We start from the raw sequence: 18,801 nt of genomic DNA on the forward strand, positions 1-18,801 counted from the left end.
CTTGAATCTTTGTCTTCACATCAAGCACGAAGAGATGCATTTGAAATTCTATTGTGTGTTGTGAGTGTATGGGTCTTCCATCTTTGACTTTGAGAGAGCTCCGACGTAGAAAGCTTCGATTGTTCGACATCATGCCCCTTCGCTTCAGCTCTTCCAAGTGGTTTGATCTTGTGTTTGCTGGCTTGCAACACCTACACCTAGAACTATGGGTGGCTATTTGTGATCCCTACTCTAAGTTAAAAGCCTTTGTTTCAAGGAAAAGAAAATGAATTTTCTGAGATGGATTTTCATTGTTTTAGTCATACTCTGCCTACTAGCATCTGGGTCTTCTTTGATAGAGAACTTACGAAAAGCATAAGTCGGTTCTTTTATTCACATTCTCACACTGAAACCGATTCAAACTGATCAACACAAAACCGATAAATGGAAACTGATACAGGATTGAAACTTCTTTCAATGATTTGGTTTCGAATTTGTCCATTCTCACATCGAATCCGATTCAAACCGATCAAAACCAAACCAACCAACCAATTGAACCCCTGATCTAGACCATTATATTAAAGCTCATGTAGGTTTATTTATTATAGATGTTTTCACTCGTAAATTTGCTCAACACACCTAACGTGGTTGCAATAGATAAACGGTAGGATAAGGGTGTCCATTGGGACAGTTCCCGGTATTCAAGACGGGTCTGTACTGGTACTATTACCAAAGGTGCCAATCCTAGTACCGTCCCATTTAGTAAACAGGACCAAACCAGTTTCTAGTCTCAATTATTAACGAGATGGGATGGTACCAATTCCTAAATGGTTTTAGGCCTGATAGAAAAGGAAGAAGAACTTTAATGGTTTCGAGATGGTTCCATTATTAGAAAGCAATTTTTAGAATATGAAACCAAGATAAGTTTTATGGACGAAATAAACAAGCTCATATATGGTTTTAGTGTCACCACAGACCAAGTTTATAGAAATAGAATCAAAGTTCTATTAGCTAAAACCTCTATAAGAGAAAATACCACTAAAATACATCGAACTAAAGCCAAAAAACTTCAACACAAGCACATGAAATATACCCATTGAAAGGATATTAATAGTTCGAGCACAGATTGTGTCCTTGTACTAGTGCCAGCCAAGGCCCTCCAGGGCCACTCACATGGAATCCACTGTGGGATCCATGTGAGTGGCCCTTGAGGGCCTTGGATGGTACTTGTCGAAGGACACCTTCCGGTCTCTACTAGTTATGGTACCTAACTAGTATTTCAGTACTGATATCACTGGGATTCTTGTCTCATTTATTATTAGGTACCAAACTGAAATCCCAAAATGAAATTAATGGGACGATCTGGTACCGGGTTTTAGTGGGATGGTTCTGTGACGATTCCGATTTTGGTTCCAAATTGACACCCTTACGTAGGGATGTAAATGGATAGCCAAAAATCCATGCTCGATCCATATTCGAATCCATTTAGGGGTTTCCAAAAAAATTTTGAATCCGTCCAAAAGATAATCGGATTCATATTCGGATAGTTCTATTTCGGATCAGATAATATCTGAGTAATTTACTGTTCGATTGTAAATGCGATTAATTTAATATTTTATAAAAGCATATGATATATTACTATATACCCTTATTATAAACATTTTTATAAGGATATTTTGATAGGAAATCGGTAATTGATATAGGCCAGATCCATTTATTAATCAGATAATTTTCCGGATCGGCTAATATCCTATAAAGTCTCAAATTCAAGTATAATATTAGTTTTTAAAATTCCACCGGATATCGGATCGGATACTGATGTCATTAGGTAAATAGATTTGGATTCGGATTCGGACACTAATAAATCCGAACCGAATCCGATCCGTTTACATCCCTACCTTAGGTTGTGGACCTTTTGGAGCGGTGAACAGAAATGGAGCTTTTCTGGTTCTCTGCTCTTTTCTTCAGTTTCTGAACTTTTATGTTTTTTTTCCTCTTTAAATATAATTTTGTTTTCTTGAATTGCCATCAAAGGCAATAATAATGGTTGACCTTGATGGCGGCACTGGGAGAAATTAAAACCTATTTATAGTGATCTTCAAAAATTAAAACCTGTTCATTCTTGTAGAGTTGGCGAACATGAATTCATTTCAGTTAAACATTTTTAAGTTTAATTTCTGTTTGAATTTGGCAAATTTTGAGGAAGAGACAGATAGGGAGATCTGGAGCTGAGTGTGAAACCGTGAAATTCTCCATCGATGGCGTGGAATTCGTTCCAAGACATCAGTAACTCGAAGCCACTGTTCTTGGCGATCTACGCGACTGTTCTAATCGGTATCATCTGCTCCTCAGTCTATGTATTCTCTGCTCTTTACGGCGGGAATCCTGTAGATCCGACCACCTTGTTTTCTTCCAGCTACTCGACCACACAACGTAAGTACTACATTTCTGTTTTTGAGATGAAAATTACTTCTCTCTCTCTCTTTTTAAGTGTATTATTTAGCTCAATTCTTATCAGTTGATTTGTCATTTCAATCTGCAATTATTATTATGCATTTAAGTTTAGAAACATTAAGCGAAACAGAAGTAGTTTGATTTTGAACTGGAGGAGTTCTTTGAGTTTTATCTTCCAAATTCAAATAGACGATGGAGAGGGAGAGACTTTCACAGCTCATGGTTGTGAATTTGCAATGCAATGTGAAATGAAGTATAAATTAGAGCACAAATGGGGTAGAAATTATTTCGGAAATTTTGCAAAAAGGAATTGATCACTGTTTGCAGCATTCTAAATAGTATCCTAAGTTTTCACTTATCTCTTTTTTTTTCGTCTAACCCTCTTAATAATCTTATTTTTTATATATATAAAAAATGAGAACATTCCCCAAATTGTTATTCTGATACAACTTGGTAGAATGAAACGTGTAAGAGCTGTAGAAGATATCTGCTTGAGCATCCCTAGTGCTTAGGGAAAAGCCTTTTTCTTTTGTTATATCATGGCATGAGCAGATCACATTTTTGTTAATCTTTTGAAAGTTGAAATCAGAAAGAAAGTGCAATTCACTGGCCTTTCACATGGTGCCTTGTTTTGGCATATTAATATTCCTCTTATGTTGGTCATTATATGCATCATTCATCCAGGTTAGGTCTATGATAATCTTGGAAATGAGACTTGAGTTATTTGACCTAGTTTAACTTTTGTAACTATTGAGATGGTTTTTCGCTTCATAAATCTGTTTTTGTTTCTTTGTTAATGCTCCTCTCTCTTGGTATGCCTGAACCAAGTGATGACATACTTAAACACAAGATGAGATTTTCTCCATGGGATTAGGATAAGAACTTGGATGACATTTTGTATCGTCAGTCAATTTGTTGTTGTTTGGTGATAGTTTGTTTCTTACTGCTATTGATTTTGGAAATCAAGTGATGAAAGGCCTATACACATAATGAGATTATGTCTAAAAAACATATTTTTCCAAGTTCTTGTCTGGAAGGAATAATGATAATCTGAACTGTTTATGTTTGCTCCTTGCTTATGACTGTCTGCAATTTGCTCATCTCATTGTGACTACCTTCTCCAATGTAGATTCTACTCAAGTGGATCATGCTCCAAATTCTGGGCCTACGACAAGGGATGAAGCACCATCATTATCTGCATCAAAGCCTCAAAGGATGAAGTCTATATGGAAGCTACCTCCTCCTGGCTCAAAAATGCCCCCTCTGAAGACCTTTCGACTGACAAAAGAGCTCGTGAGTGACAGGGTGAAAGACAATGTTATTATTGTAACCTTTGGGAACTATGCTTTCATGGATTTTATCCTGAATTGGGTTAAACACTTGACTGATCTTGGCCTTCACAATCTTCTTGTCGGTAATTTTTTTCCATTTCAAATATTCGACTCCTTGCTAAACTTGTATTTTCAGCAATGCAAATTCTAACTGTCTAATTCCTGCCTGCTTTGAGATTTGTCTTGTGCTGAAAAGAATTTTGAAACTGTTGTTATAGGTGCAATGGACACAAAACTTTTGGAGGCTTTGTACCAGAAAGGTGTTCCTGTATTTGATATGGAAAGCCACATGAGCACCGTAGATGTTGGTTGGGGCTCACCAACATTTCACAAAATGGGGAGAGAAAAAGTTGTCTTGATAGATGTTATGTTGCCGTTTGGGTATGAGCTACTGATGTGTGATACAGATATGGTTTGGTTAAAGGTGTGTTTTTATGTGTACTACTTTTATTTTTAATAAATGACAACATTGGCTTTATTTCTCTTTTGTATATTACATAAATAACTATTGTTGCTTCCACTTATGCTGAAAAAATGACAAGGCCATAATTCTAACTGAGTGCTAGTCTGCCAATGATGGTTTGTTTTATAATGCACGTTGCAAACCTTAACAATCCTGATTCTTTATTTCATGAAGTGTATCTAATGGAATCCAATATTTACTGTTTTGAAGATGTTAAATGAGTTAATGGTCATTCTTGGGTTTCTGTTTCTGATAATTGAAATGGTACATGTAAATCTTAAAGTTGGCTGGCAATGGGTTGGGTTGAGTAGACCATTGAGTGTTATTGGTACATGGCTCAGCTGAAACCAAGCTGTCTATCAAATATGCCAACTTTCTCTACACTAGAAAAAATCAAAACGAAAGAAAAAAAAATGGAGATTTGCCTTTACACGGTCCAGTGTAGAGAGGCTTCTCTCCATGGGACTCCTATTGATGTATATCAAAGCAAGAAGAAGACCAAGAAAAGAAAAAGGGGCAAAAAAAAAAAAAGAAAAAGTTATTGTTCTTGTGACACTGTTCACGTGAACAGTGATTTGGGGGCTGATATGGACTGCTGGCTTAGAGGAGTTGATTTTTGGTGTTTCTTTTATTATTATACACTGATTTAGTTTCCTATTTGAGTTGTAATCCTAATTGAGAATCCTAGTTTTGTTAGGAATCCTAGTTAAAGTCTAGTTTCTATTTTATAGGTTATTAATTAGTATCTTACTTAGACTAGGATTGGGTTGTTTTATTATAAATACATGTATGTGGCTGAACCGAAAAGAGACAGATTGGAGAGAAAAGTGTTATTGATGAAGCTGTGAGATGTGAAAACGGTGAGATACCGTGGGTGAGAAGCCCTGGGTGAGAGGATTATAGGTTGAGATAGCTGATCCGATCCCCCCTTCTATATCTCTTTCTTCTTCTTTCCTAACCTTTGATGTTCTTCTTCATATGTAAACAGAAAATAGCAATAAAAAAAGAGTTTTAGTTATTTAATTTTTGTTCTTTATTGTATTGATCCTGCTGCAATCGATCTCCCACTGGTTTCCCTGGTTCGAGGTCAAGTTTGCATTATTTGGTATAAGAGCCTACCATGGTCAGCCATGAAGATGGACATGTACAACAAGAAGCTTTGTCTAAGAATGATCAAAACTCGTAGACGAGTTTCTTTTTTTTCAAGAAGGGGAGAGTTGATGTAGATCGAAGCATAAAGAAGACCAAGGGGGGGGGGGGGGAGTTACTGTTCACATGAAAAAGACGACCGTCGTCCTCACTCCGGCGAGTACCGAAGACGCCCCAGTTTCACTGTTGTCGTTACTAAATTACTTTTAATCTCATTGAACCTGTATTCGTTACTTATCCACTGTTGTCCTTGTTGTGTACTCTAATTGCAGAAACAAGTACAGTTCTCGGTTCAATTTTGATTTTGAGGTTATGAAAATTATTTTTTAAGCGCCACCAACTAACAGCCACTGCAACGAGCAACAACCATTCTGCCCTCCTCTTCTCTGTTCCTGTTGCATTCTCTCTAGACAAGTCTCATCGTATTCATACGAGTAGTAATCATGTTCTTTAGGAATATCTAAAAAAAGACGTACACCAGTGCATGAGGCTCCCACCACTGTGGGGTCTGGGGAGGGTCATAATGTACGCAGTCTTACCCCTATTATCACAGAGAGGCTGTTTCCAGACTCGAACCCGTTCTTTAGGACTCTCTCTCTCTCTTTATATATATTTATATAAGTTCATTAGCTCAGACAAGGAATCATTTACCTACCAGATTTTTTTATCCTCAAAAAAGAACTGAAGTGATCATTTTATCTTTGGAGCAGCAATCCATCCTCTCCTCTGATCTCTTGAACTCCAATCCAACTTGAAAATAAGGATGTAAACGGATCGGATTTGGCTCGGATACGGATTGGATGTGATAGGATCTGGATATTCCCTGGCCGAATATGGATACCTCTAAACAGATTCGGATGGATTCAGATGCGGATCAAATTCGGATTTTCGACCATCCGTTTACATTTCTACCTTGTGTAACCTGGACCTTTCTCCCCCTAGTGGATACAATTCACTCTTAATCCATCTCTTAGATCATGATTATCTTTTCCTAATATTCTAGAACCTGTTGAATCATTAAACACCCTCGAGATCATTATTTACTTAATTTTTTATTATTAAGTATTCGGATGGTTTTTTATTGGAGTATTCGGATATTTTTCCCGTTATCTCTATGCAAATACGGATGTCCCTAAACGTATATGGATGCGGATCGGATTCAGGTTTTCGGTTATCCATTTACATCCCTACTTGAATGCGATTGCCCAATCCAATTCAGATATCTAGAGGGTTTTGCTTTGTTGTCCTCTCTTATACCCGAGCAGTCTCACTATGATTAGGATTTAGGAATAGAGGATCCTAGAACTATATTAGATAATTGGGATTATATTACTGCATGGAAAATGGAGAAACAAGAAGGAAACGACATTCAATAGTTTTATTTGCATTTTCTTTTCACCACACTGAAAATTGTGTCCAAGAGTGGAAGCCTAATCGGACTGAATTGTGTCCACTGTTGAAGGTGAAGACGAGTTCATGTTCTCTTGCGCTCATTGCTGCCTTAGTGTCATGGAAACCATCTTCATATACGACAATGGCTGGGCCTTCGTTCAGGTATTCTTCACTGTTGCTGTTAACGGCTTAACCCATAAACAGAGAGAGATTAAAGTCCCTGCAAGTTCACTTACCTTCTTGGCTGGAATATTGGAGCTTCTTAGGTGGCTTGACACTTGCACGTTCTCAGGTGTGCGAGTTAAAAAGGATGGAAGGAGTGTTGGCTGCCCTAATTCACAGATTTGAAGTGTTTGATTCGGTTCAAATGATTCCAATAGTAATAAAGGAGTGTTGGGCTGGGTTTTTTTATGTTTTAGTGTAGAGGGTAATTTAGTAAAATGCATTTCAAAGGTTATCACCGTTTAAAAATGGGTAACGGTTAATATTTTGATACTTTGTGGGTGTGCAATATTGGCAAACCTCAGGGGGTGGCGCTGATAATTTCCCTTTTTATTATTCGACACTTATTTAGTTTCCTATTTGGGTTGTAATCCTAATTGGGAAACCTAATGATGCAGCACCAAGTGCCCATACCCGTAGGAAGAAGAAGAAGAAGCAGCCCTGAAATTAGGGCCAAGTTTGGAGCCATAGCTTAGGGTTACATTTAGTAGGTTCTATACTTAGTTTTATTTCAGCTTATTTGTAAACTTAAATTGAACCGGTTCAAACCATGGTTCAATTTAAGTGATTTAATTGAGTGTCTTTTGTTTTAAGTTATTAGGGGGTAAATAGGTCTTTTAACCATTTAAAATTTTAAGTTGTTTTAATTAGGTCCCCCCCCTCCATGATTTAAGTGAGGGAAGAGTTTAATTTGTATTAGGATTTGACCTATGGCCTTTTATTATAAAAGTTCAAATCGTGGGAGGCTCCCCCACAAGTTTATGAGTTTAAAAAAATTGTATTGTTGCCTTGTTGCTGCTGCTGCTCTTTAAGAGTGTATATCCTTGTGGTTCTATCAAGGTGGAAAGGGTAGGTGGATCTCCTACGACTCCTTATGCCGTGACGGCTGGGAGGATCTCCATTAAAGGTGGTTCTATCCTTATCCATTGCTCAATCCAGTAAGTATTTTAATTTCTGCAATTCCCTTCTCCTAATCCTCTACAGCCTACCCTACAGCCCCCCCTCCCCTTTTATTTTATTTGAATTCCCTAGACCCTAGTTCAATTACAGCCTCAACCAACCATCAAAACTCATTCATAATTCAGTCACAGCCCCTTTACATCATCCCCTCCACTCGATATTCATCTCAGCCCTATCCAACCATCTAAACCCTAATTTCCCCATTAACCTCCATTAAACCTAAAACGGCCTAAAACCTGTTTAGACCTAATCTGCCATTAGAACCCTACTATATTGGGGAAACTCGATCCCAACCGTAGCCCTAAACTCCCATTAAAAACCCTAATTTTAACCTAAATTCTAAAACCCGAAATCCTAATCCTAAAATTTCTGAAATTTAAATTCTTATTCAAATCTAACCAAACCTAGCTCATTAAATTCCCTAAAGCGTGCCTAGTTTTATCATATAAACTACATTCTCATTACCCTACCCTAAACCCTAGAAATTGACCTAAAACCCTAATTCTGCCCATTCGAACCAGCAGCCCCCCTTTAGATCCTGTTGCTCGGTCTCTAGTAGGATCCTTCTCCTATCTAGAGCTACATTACCTAGTTAGAGTCTAGTTTCTATTTTATAAGTTTTATTAATTAGTTTCTTACTTACTTAGGATTTGGTTGTTTTATTATAAATACACGTATGTGACTGAACAGAAAAGAGACAAAGATTGAAAAAAAAAGAGCTATTGATGAAGCTGTGAGATGCGGCATGGGTGAGAAGCCTTGGGTGAGAGGATGATAAGTTGAGATAGTTGATCCTATCCCCCCTTCTATATCTCTTTCTTCTTCTTTCCTAACCTTTGATATTCTTCTTCATATGTAAACAGAAAATAGCAATAAAAAGAGTTTTAGTTATTTAATTTTTGTTCTTTTATTGTATTGATCGCTGCAATTGATCTTCCGCTGGTTTCCCTGGTTGAAGGTCAAGTTTGCATTACCTATTATGCCACGTGGCAGGATGATGTGGCAATTTCAAACAGGTGGATAGACAAGAGACAGTTTGGACAAACCACGTCAAACTTAAGACTTAAATTCAACCATATACCCCCTGGTGCATTGGCATGCATCCCTATCTATGTCCATGCACTTGTACTGTACTCCGACAAGTACTGTGCACTCTTCCATTTCCTGGAATTTTCAAACCCCTATTTTGCCACTTGGAAAATTCCATTTAGGCAAAAACTTGACATGTGAGCAAGGTGAGCAAGGAACCTTGGTTCTACCCCTTCCAGTCTGCCACATTGGCAGATCTGGGCCTAATGTAAAAGGGGCCATTTACACTCCTGTGAAGTTAAGAGAGTGAGAGAGAGAGAGTTTTCCAAATATCAATATGTATTAGCCATATTGGCCTGGTACGTATCGGAAAATCCAGCTATAAAAAATGGAAAAGGATTTTTTTTTTTTGGAATCAAACTATATTGGTCTTAGACAGAACTCTATTACATATTCAAAATTTCTAGAATTATATCTTCGCAGTTTTTAACACATCTGTATTCATCCCTTTCAAAACCGTAGGCACAACTCTATTACTTATTTCCAAAATTTACAGCTTTCCATTTGCCAGCAAAAGCATACCTGTAAAAATCATATTTCAAGCATAAACAATTTCCTTACAAAAGAGCATTTTTTTCCCCTTACAACTGTTTAGTTGTTGGAAGATTTAAATGGAGGACTGCACATTACTTCTGCCATCTTGCATATCAGTTTAGCTATTCACAACCGATTCTCAACTCAGGAGTCAGGAATAAAATGAGTCAACCCAGATTACCAAGTTGTGCTGGTGGTTCAAGTCAATTTTTTGCAACCTCCAATCTGAGGGCTGCATGTAGATGTCGTAGAAACTGTGAACATATATGTTAACAAAACAGAATTTTATGAATGGCTTGAATGGTCAATGTAATCACTAAGCACCTTTATTTATAACTTTCAATGAGAGAGGCAGAATTACAAGTTCGTTCCTACATAGCCGACTATACTAGCTATGGGGAAAAAACAAAGAAAATACCCAAAACACCCTTATCGGGTTACATAACTCAACACTCCCCCTCAAGTTGGTGTATAGATATCACACATGCCCAACTTGACTAAACTAGGATGAAACAACTTCCCACTTAGTCCTTTAGTGAAGATATCAGCAAGTTGATCACTAGACTTCACACAAGGGATACAAATCTGCCCACTCTCTAACTTCTCCTTAATGAAGTGTCTATCAATCTCCACATGCTTAGTACGGTCATGCTGTACTGGATTGTGGGCAATACTGATCGCTGCTTTGTTGTCACAGTACAACATCATTGGACGATGAACAGAAACACTAATATCTTGGAGTAAACTCTGAAGCCACAATAACTCACATATGCCTTGGGCCATAGCACGGAATTCTGCTTCAGCATTGGATCTTGTCACAACATTTTGTGTTTTACTACGCCACATGACAAGATTGCCTCCTACAAAAGTACAATAACTTGAAGTGGATTTCCCGTCAAGGTTACCACCCCAGTCAGCATCAATATAAGCCTCAATACGAAGATGGTCATGCGAGACAAGAGAATCCCTTTTCCTGGAGTTGACTTCATGTAATGAAGAATACGAAGAATAGCAGCCATATGAGTGGAGTAGGGATCATGCATGAACTGACTGACCAAACTTACTGCAAATACAATGTCCGGTCTGGTGTGGGAAAGATAAATCAATTTTCCTATCAATCGTTGATATTGACCCTTATCAGCCGGATCACCATCCTTCTCTTGTAGACAAATAGTAGCTTCCAAAGGAATGTCACAAGGATGACATCCTAACAAACTAGTCTCTGAGAGTAGGTCTAGAACATACTTCCTTTGGGAGAAAAAAAATGCTTTTGGAAGAACGGGCAACTTCAATCCCAAGGAAATACCTTAGCTGTCCTAGATCTTTTATTTCAAATTCTTGTCCTAAGAAAGTCTTCAGGTGAGAAACTTCATCTGCATCATTACCTTCATCTGCATCATTACCAGTCACAACTATGTCATCGACATAGACTATAAGAAGAGTGATCTTATCTCCATTTCGCTTGATGAACAAGGTGTGATCAGCATTACTCTGTTTGTATTCTACAGAGATCATTGTTTTATGGAACCTGTCAAACCAAGCCCGAGAAGATTGCTTTAGCTTATATAATGCTCGCTTCAGCTTGCAAACCTTCCCATGAGTCTTGTCATAAGAAAAACCTAGAGGAATCTCCATATATACTTCCTCTTCCAGCTCTCCATGGAGAAAGGCAATTTTTATATCCAATTGCTACAAATCCCAGCCTAGATTGATAGCATATGACAGTAAAACCCGAATAATATTCAATTTTGCAACTGGGGCAAATGTCTCTTGATAGTTGATAGCATAGGTCTGAGTAAAACCCTTAGGCACAAGTCTAGCCTTGTATCTATCCATTGTCCCGTCCACCTTCTGCTTGACAATAAACACCCATTTACAGCCGACTTGTTTTTTGCCTGGAGGAAGAATCACTAGCTCTCATGTCTCATTTTTTGGATAAGGCGTTCATCTCTTCCATCATGGCTGCTTTCCACTTTGGATCTGCAATTACCTTCTGCCACTTCTGTGGAATAGAAACAGAGGAAAGAGAAGATACAAATGCACGATAGGAAGAAGACAAGGAATCATAGGAAACAACATTGGAGATGGGATGTTGGGTACAAGACCTATTGCCTTTACGAACAGCAATAGGTAATTCAAGATAAGGATCCTTACTAGATGGTGGAGCAGGCTTTGGATCAAGTTCTGACGATTGGAGAAGAGGTACAATAGTGGTGGTAGTCTCAACTTGCTCCTTCTGCTTCCGGGTATAGACTTTATCAACAAGGATCTAACTTACAGGTCTTCCTTGAACAGGAACCAAACTAGATGCTGGAGTGGGGGCTAGAGGAGATGGCTCCCCCTGAATAGGAACTAGTAGTATAGCAGGCACATCTTCAAACACTGGATCATGCTTCCCCTGAAGAGGTGGATGAGAATAATAAGTCAGGGACTCATGAAAAACAATGTCTATAGTAACCAGAGTGTGCCGAATAGGAGGATGATAGCACTTATATCCTTTTTGGGTAGCGGAATAGCCCAAAAAATACATCGAATGCAACGAGGGTCAAACTTGCCATGAGGATGATAGTTGCGAGCATAACAAACACAGCCAAATATTTTTGGTGGCACCCTAAAGGATGAAGGACCCTGGAGAATGTCAATAGGAGCACAACCAGTAAGCACATTGGTAGGTATGCGGTTGATGAGGTAGGCAGCGGTAAGGACATCATCACTCCAATATTGAGAAGGGACCTTCCGGGCAAACATAATGCCCGAGCAACCTCCAAAAGATGACAATTCTTTCTTTCAGCTACTCCATTCTGGGCAGGAGTGTCAACACAGCTTGTCTGATGAAGTATCCCATTTTCAGCCAAAATGTGCTTGGAACTGACCCTCCATGTACTTTCTACCATTGTCACTATGCAGACTTTTTAGGGTTGCATTGAAATTGGTCTGAACCATACGATGAAAGAGCCGAAAACAATGAAAAACCTCACTCTTGTGCTGCATCATGTACACCTAGGTGGTACGAGTATAACAGTCTATAAGGGAGACAAACCATCTATGACCAGAAATAGAAGCACGATGGGCAGGGCCCCACACATCAGTATGAACTAAATCAAATGGTGAAACACTTCTTTTATTCAAAGGATAATAATTGGAACGAATCTGTTTGGCCAAAACACAGGCCTCACATAAAAACTCTTTCGTTTTACAAGCTTTGACTAACTGAGGAAATAAAAAAAAGCTAAAATTCTAAGGGAAGGAGACCAAGCCGACAATGCCAAAGATAAAGGTCAGGAGACATGGCTGAAAGCAACTGATGGCCTAGAGATGAAGCTAGTGGAAGAGAAGTCTGACCCGTGTCGAGGAAGTAGAAACCACCATGTACCTTACCCCCACCAATCGTTGTCCCTTTCACCAGATTCAGTATGACACTGTGAGAAGGAAAAACTGTTACTTTGCAGTTTAAAGTTTTTGTAAGACTACTAATTGAAAGAAGATTAGTAGAAAAAGAGGGAACATGCAAAACAAAATTTAATGTAAGGGTAGGAGAGCAACGAATGGAACCCTTTACAGATATAGGAGAAAGGGATCCATTTGCTACTCGAATAGTGTCTTGCTCAGAAGAGGGAGAATACCGGTGAAAAATATGGGAGGAACCGGTCATGTGGTCAGTAGCACTGGAGTCAATAATCCAGGGACTGGAGACAGCCGATGCACAATGACTACCGACTAGAATACCTATAGCAAAGTGCGAACCAAAATGGGCAGCAGGTGCAGATGCTGTAGTAGGTGCAGTGGAAGAGGCCTGTAGCATGCGACGGAAAGCTGAAAGTTCATCTGGAGTGATACCAATGTTTGTAGAAGGGGCAGTAGTAGATTCAGAATGATTAGCCTTGGGTTTGGACTTCCCACGGCCATGTTTCGCCTCAAAGTCAGTAGGCTTCCCATGTAATTTCCAGCATTGAGCCTTAGTGTGATAGGGTTTGTTGCAGTGTTCACACTTGACAGGCTCTTTGGAGGCAGCATTACCACCATCAGTAATGGTAATAGAAGTGGGGCTAGCTTGTAAGGCAGAGCGATCAACATTAGGAGTGTGCAATATAGCAGCCCGGCAAGTCTCCTTTGTATGAACCAACACAAAGGACTGCTCTAGAATAGGAAATGGAGTTCGGCTAAGCACTTGCACTTGAATAGGATCATACTGAAGGTTCGGACCTGCCAAAAAATCATACACATGGATCTTGTCGACGTGTTTGCGATAGGCAGCAATATCAGTAGCAGTAGGGGGCTGAAAGGTGGAGTAATGATCCAATTGCTGCCATAAACTTTTGAGGGAAGCATAATATTTAGAAACGGACATCTCCTTCTGAGTGGTGTCATGAACTTTCTTGCGAATCTCATACACTTGAGCATCATTCCTGACCTGCCCATAAGTTTCCTTGGCAGCACTCCAAATGTGATGGGCTGTGTCCAGTAATAAATAGTTGCTGGAGATGTCAGGCTGCATAGAGTGGATCAAATAGGACATCACCACAGCATCATGGGACATCCATCGGTCTTGCATAGAACCAGGTTCAGTTGGCATGGGGTTACTCCCAAGAATGTGGCCAGTAACTCAGTAAGGCCTCGACCAGCAATGGTCAAATAGGCAGACCGAGACCACATGAGGTAATTGGTGCCATCGAGCTTAATGGGAGCAGCAAAAGGGAGACAGTCATTCCGGGTCTGTTCATCAATCCCAGAAGTTGCAGAAGAAGAATCTGAGCCTGTCATTGAGCCGATGCAGCCAGCCAAGAAGAAGCAGAACAGGGGAATCGATATTGGAAAAAATCGATCCAAACACAAGAAAACCTGAATGTTGCCAAAAAACTCAGAATTATTGGCTGGGATCAAGGTCGAGTGGTCCTCTTGGATGATGAAAACTCCTCGGACAAAATCAGCGACAGTGAAGAACCCTTACCCAAATATCGATAGGTGTCAGGGTTTTGAAAGTTGAGATCGATTTTGGTAAGGGGCTGCACAAAACTTGTGGTAGAGCTTGGATAGGTGCTGGCCAGGAACCGCAGATGAATCTCCAACTAAGGAAGAGCAACCTTCATAGTTTAAAGAGGCTTGATCTTCAAAAACAAGGAGAACTCCAAAATCACAGAGAAAGGGCTGCAGCAACTATCGAGCAGCATTAATTTTAGGTCCTAAAAGAGAAGAGGTAGGTGTGAGGGCAGCAGCTAGATCATATGATCACCTCATTAGTGCTGCCCTAAGGTGAAGGTGGAGAACCAAGAAGAAAAGAAGAGAGAGGGAAGAAAAAACAATCGGAGGGTGGTGGGTTTTGAAAACTTAGATCAGAGGAAGTTTGGCTCTGATACCATGTCAACAAAACAGAATTTTATGAATGGCTTGAATGATCAATGTGATCACTAAGCACCTTTATTTATAACTTTCAATGAGAGAGGCAGAATTACAAGTAAGTCCCTAAAAACAGAGAAAATACCCAAAATACCCTTATCGGGTTACGTAATAATATAATTCTAACAATTCATTTCCTTTATTTCCTTTACGGTGGATGGAGATTTGGCTTTGGTCATTAAGTAAATGATTCAGAACAAGATAGTTAATAGAGGCCTGCACACATTATTTGGAGATCAAGATCTTTTGTAACCAAACGAAACAACTCCAAAGCAGATTCATTAGTGAGAATAGGGCAGGGAAAGAAATATTATGCAGGCTGATTTGAAGACAGCTTTGAGAGATGATAAGTCTGCTGTAATCTAATTGTTTCTTTTCTTATACTTATTATATTTCTTGCATACATTCTTTCTTTGGGATATGCCTGTTAAATTTTTTGTTATGATTTGATAAAGAGAAGCAATGCATTCCCTTTGTCTTGATCGACAATATGTTCTTCTTACTCTCTCTCCCATTTTAATTTTTGATCACTTTTTTAATAATAGTTTCATGATATTTTCCACTTGAACAGAATCCACTTCCATATCTTGCTCGTTATCCTGAAGCAGATATCTTAACTTCAACTGATCAAGTGATTCCAACAGTTGTTGATGACAGTTTGGAAAACTGGCAAGAAGGTGAAGATCGTATTAAAGGCTTTGATGACTGTTCATGTTTATTTCATACTTTATGGGCTTCTTGAGTTCTCAAAGTACTGTGCTTTATAAATCTTCTGTGGGATTCTGACATTGTTGTTCTGTTCCTGTAGAGAGATGATCTTAACTTAAACCCTTAAATCCAAGAAAGACTAAATGACTCTTCCTTTTCTAAAATGGCTAATTAGGAGAGGAAAGGAGCATGGATGTAAATTTTCATCTTGTATCTAAATGCAATTTCTGTTTTGTGCTGCCGTTGTGAGTTGAAACGCTAAACCTCGTATGATTTGTCATTTCCTTCATCACTTGCTGACTACCTCTATGCTGCTTTCTGTTGAACAAGAGTAAGCTTAAACCAAGAAAACCATTAAACCTCTGATAGGAGTTTGCACACCTGGTTACGGACTACATCTGTTCATTTTTATTACTCCCTTTACTCAAGCATTTTAGGTACATGGATTCTATCCAAACTTTTGGGATTTTTATTAAGGTTCCTTAGTTGGGGACATTGTACCATCCTCAATTTCCCTTTATGTAAGGGTCCTGGGGGATGAGTTATAAATACCTACTACTGAATTCATTACCTGGATCCGGAACTTCCTGCAGCATCTCCTCCAATGTTTGCACGCACTCTCTTTGGGCTGATAGTCACCTTCACCAGTTACACCAATGGCACCACTGTCTGGGGCATCCTTCTTTTCCCATTTTGAATTGTTTGTTTCCTTATTTAATAAAGCAATGTTCTCGTGACGTTTTGCTTGTGATGTGTGTGAACTTGTTAAACATACTCGTTCTTCTTATTCACCTAATGATAATAAAATTTGTATTCCTTTTTCTATTATTCATTTTGTCTTGTGGAGCCCTTCTCGCACCATTGTATGGGGTGGATACCGATGGTTTATTACTTCTATTGATAATTGTACTCGCTTAAGTTGGGTTTATCTCCTTCGGATAAAATCCGAAGCCTTTTCTTGTTTCGAATCCTTCCATAATATGATGTGGACACAGTTAATGCCCAATTTTGAGCCTTGTGAATTGATAATGGAACAGAGTATATTGATGGTCCGTTCCTCAAGTATTTTGACAACTATGGCATTCTTTCCCAAACTTCCTGTGTTCGAATTCCTGAGCAAAATGGTATCCCTGGATGGAAGAATCAGTACCTTCTCGAAGTTTTCTGTTCTATTATGTTCACCACCAATGTTCCAAAGTTTTATTGGGATGACACAGTTCTTACGTTGCCTTCCTAATCAGTCAGGTACCTTCCGCTGTTATGGACTTCAATACTCCAGTAAGTCAGCTTGCTGACCTTGCTCTTGCCTCTCACCTTCCTCCCTAAGTCTTTGGTTGTGTTTGTGTTGGAATATGGGTATATCGTGTGACATGGGTCGATCCATAATGTAAGATCAACCCATGGGGTGTTACTTCTATTTTAGTTATTTCTATTGTAGTTATTTCCCATTCCTAGTTCCATTCTAACTCTATTTAATTAGTTGGAGTTAGAGTTATAGAGTTAGAGTCATATTTGTAATAGGAGTCCTATTTGTAATAGGTTCCAGCTTTACCATTATAAATACATATCGTGGAGGGCTATCATAGCAAACCATTCACTTATTTCTACAAGGTATCAGAGCCTAAATTCGATATCTGAGAAATAATTCTGACCTCCTCCATCGTCTCCCGCCACAATTGATCTCTCCTAGATCAACTAATCCATAGTCCTAAAACCCTAAGCCAACCGAGACCCTTCTTCTCTCTTCTCTTCTCTAGTTTCCTTTGTTTCATAGGGGCGGTACTTGGAGGTGATCAAACTATGATCTAGTGCCTGCCCTAGAGCCTACCTCCTTTCTTTTATCCTTTTTTTTATGATCTCCATGCACAGCGAGATCCCTGTTTGAAGTTTAGAAGACCTGCAGATCTGTTTTTCGAAGCACTGCAGAATTCCTCTTGAGAACTGCAACTTCTTCTTGTTCGAAGATCTGCAGACTCCTTTTTTGGTTGAAGACCTACAGTTTTTTGTTGAAGACCTGCAGCAGTTTTTTTGTGAAGACCTGCAGAATTTTTTGTTTTCGCCGAAGTACAGTTGTTTTATACTTGAAGACCTGCAGATTTATTTCTGTAACTCCGCAGTTTATCCTTGTTTGAAACAAATTTGCAGTTGTTTATTTACATAACCTGCAGATTTTTATTTTTGAAGGCCTACTATTTTTTACCTACTGCAGAATTTTCTGCAACTTTCTGAATCTCTCAGTTATTGAAGATCTCACAGTATGCCTGACTCAGATGCATCTACCACCACCACTGGCCAATCCTCTACACAGGGAAACCATAATGACTATCCCTCTTTTCCTGTCAGCCCGATAAAGCTCGATGGCACTAATTACTTACTTTGGTCTACACAAATGTTTCTTTCCATTGATTCAAGGGGCTATAAGGGATATATATTTGGTACTACTGTCAAACCCAGTGAAGCTGATCCATTACATGACAAGTGGAGTTCCAGCAACTCTCTTGTTATGGCTTTTCTTCTTAGTGCAATGACTCCATCCATTGCCCGTGGCTATACACTACTTTATTCAGCCGCAAAAATTTGGAAAGCTGCTAAAGGTACCTATTCCCAGGTAGGGAATGATGCACAAGTTTATGATATTCAACGAAAGATCCATGCAACCAAACAGGGTGAACTTACTTTATCTGAATACTACTGTGAACTCCGTAGCCTGTGGCAAGAGCTTGACTATTATGATAACTTTCAGCTTGATTGTCTTTCTGATATTACCAAATTTCAGCTTAAGGAGGATAAATTCAGAGTATACACTTTTTTGACTGGCCTTAATGTGGAATATGATCAGCTTCGGTCTCAAGTTCTGAGTCGTTCACCTTTTCCCACTTTGGAGTAAGCCTACTCTATGATACAATTGGAAGATACTCGTCGTTCCACCATGTTACCACCTACACAGCCAGAGAGATCTGCTTTACTGTCTTCTAAGGGTAACTCTTCTAGTACACGTTCCTCATCTGAGAAGGAACCTCTTAAATGTACTCATTGTGGAAAGGAACGACATACTGTGGATTTTTGCTGGAAGTTGCATGGTCGGCCATCTGACTCTTCTGATGGTGGTGGTCGTGGTCGCGGTAG

The 18,801-nt window shown here is 39.1% G+C and overlaps 1 protein-coding gene and 1 long non-coding RNA gene across 2 annotated transcripts in view; one reads left to right on the plus strand and one right to left on the minus strand.

Annotated features, from left to right (window-relative positions):
* Window positions 1-2,018: 2,018 nt before the first annotated feature.
* LOC122654459 (arabinosyltransferase XEG113) overlaps window positions 2,019-18,801 on the plus strand; it is a 30,668-nt gene continuing 13,885 nt past the window's right edge. The window contains exons 1-4 of the mRNA XM_043848554.1: window positions 2,019-2,412; window positions 3,551-3,847; window positions 3,983-4,188; window positions 15,539-15,644. Coding sequence (XP_043704489.1) covers window positions 2,238-2,412; window positions 3,551-3,847; window positions 3,983-4,188; window positions 15,539-15,644 — 784 coding nt within the window. The 5' untranslated portion in view covers window positions 2,019-2,237. The remainder of the gene's footprint in view (window positions 2,413-3,550; window positions 3,848-3,982; window positions 4,189-15,538; window positions 15,645-18,801) is intronic.
* LOC122654460 lies at window positions 4,658-9,178 on the minus strand. Its single transcript, XR_006331915.1, has 2 exons — window positions 8,925-9,178; window positions 4,658-4,695 (listed from the first exon to the last, which is right to left on the minus strand). It is a non-coding gene; the product is annotated as an uncharacterized LOC122654460 (long non-coding RNA).

This window comes from Telopea speciosissima, chromosome 3 (assembly GCF_018873765.1).
Source record: "Telopea speciosissima isolate NSW1024214 ecotype Mountain lineage chromosome 3, Tspe_v1, whole genome shotgun sequence".
Taxonomy (NCBI): Eukaryota; Viridiplantae; Streptophyta; class Magnoliopsida; order Proteales; family Proteaceae; genus Telopea; species Telopea speciosissima.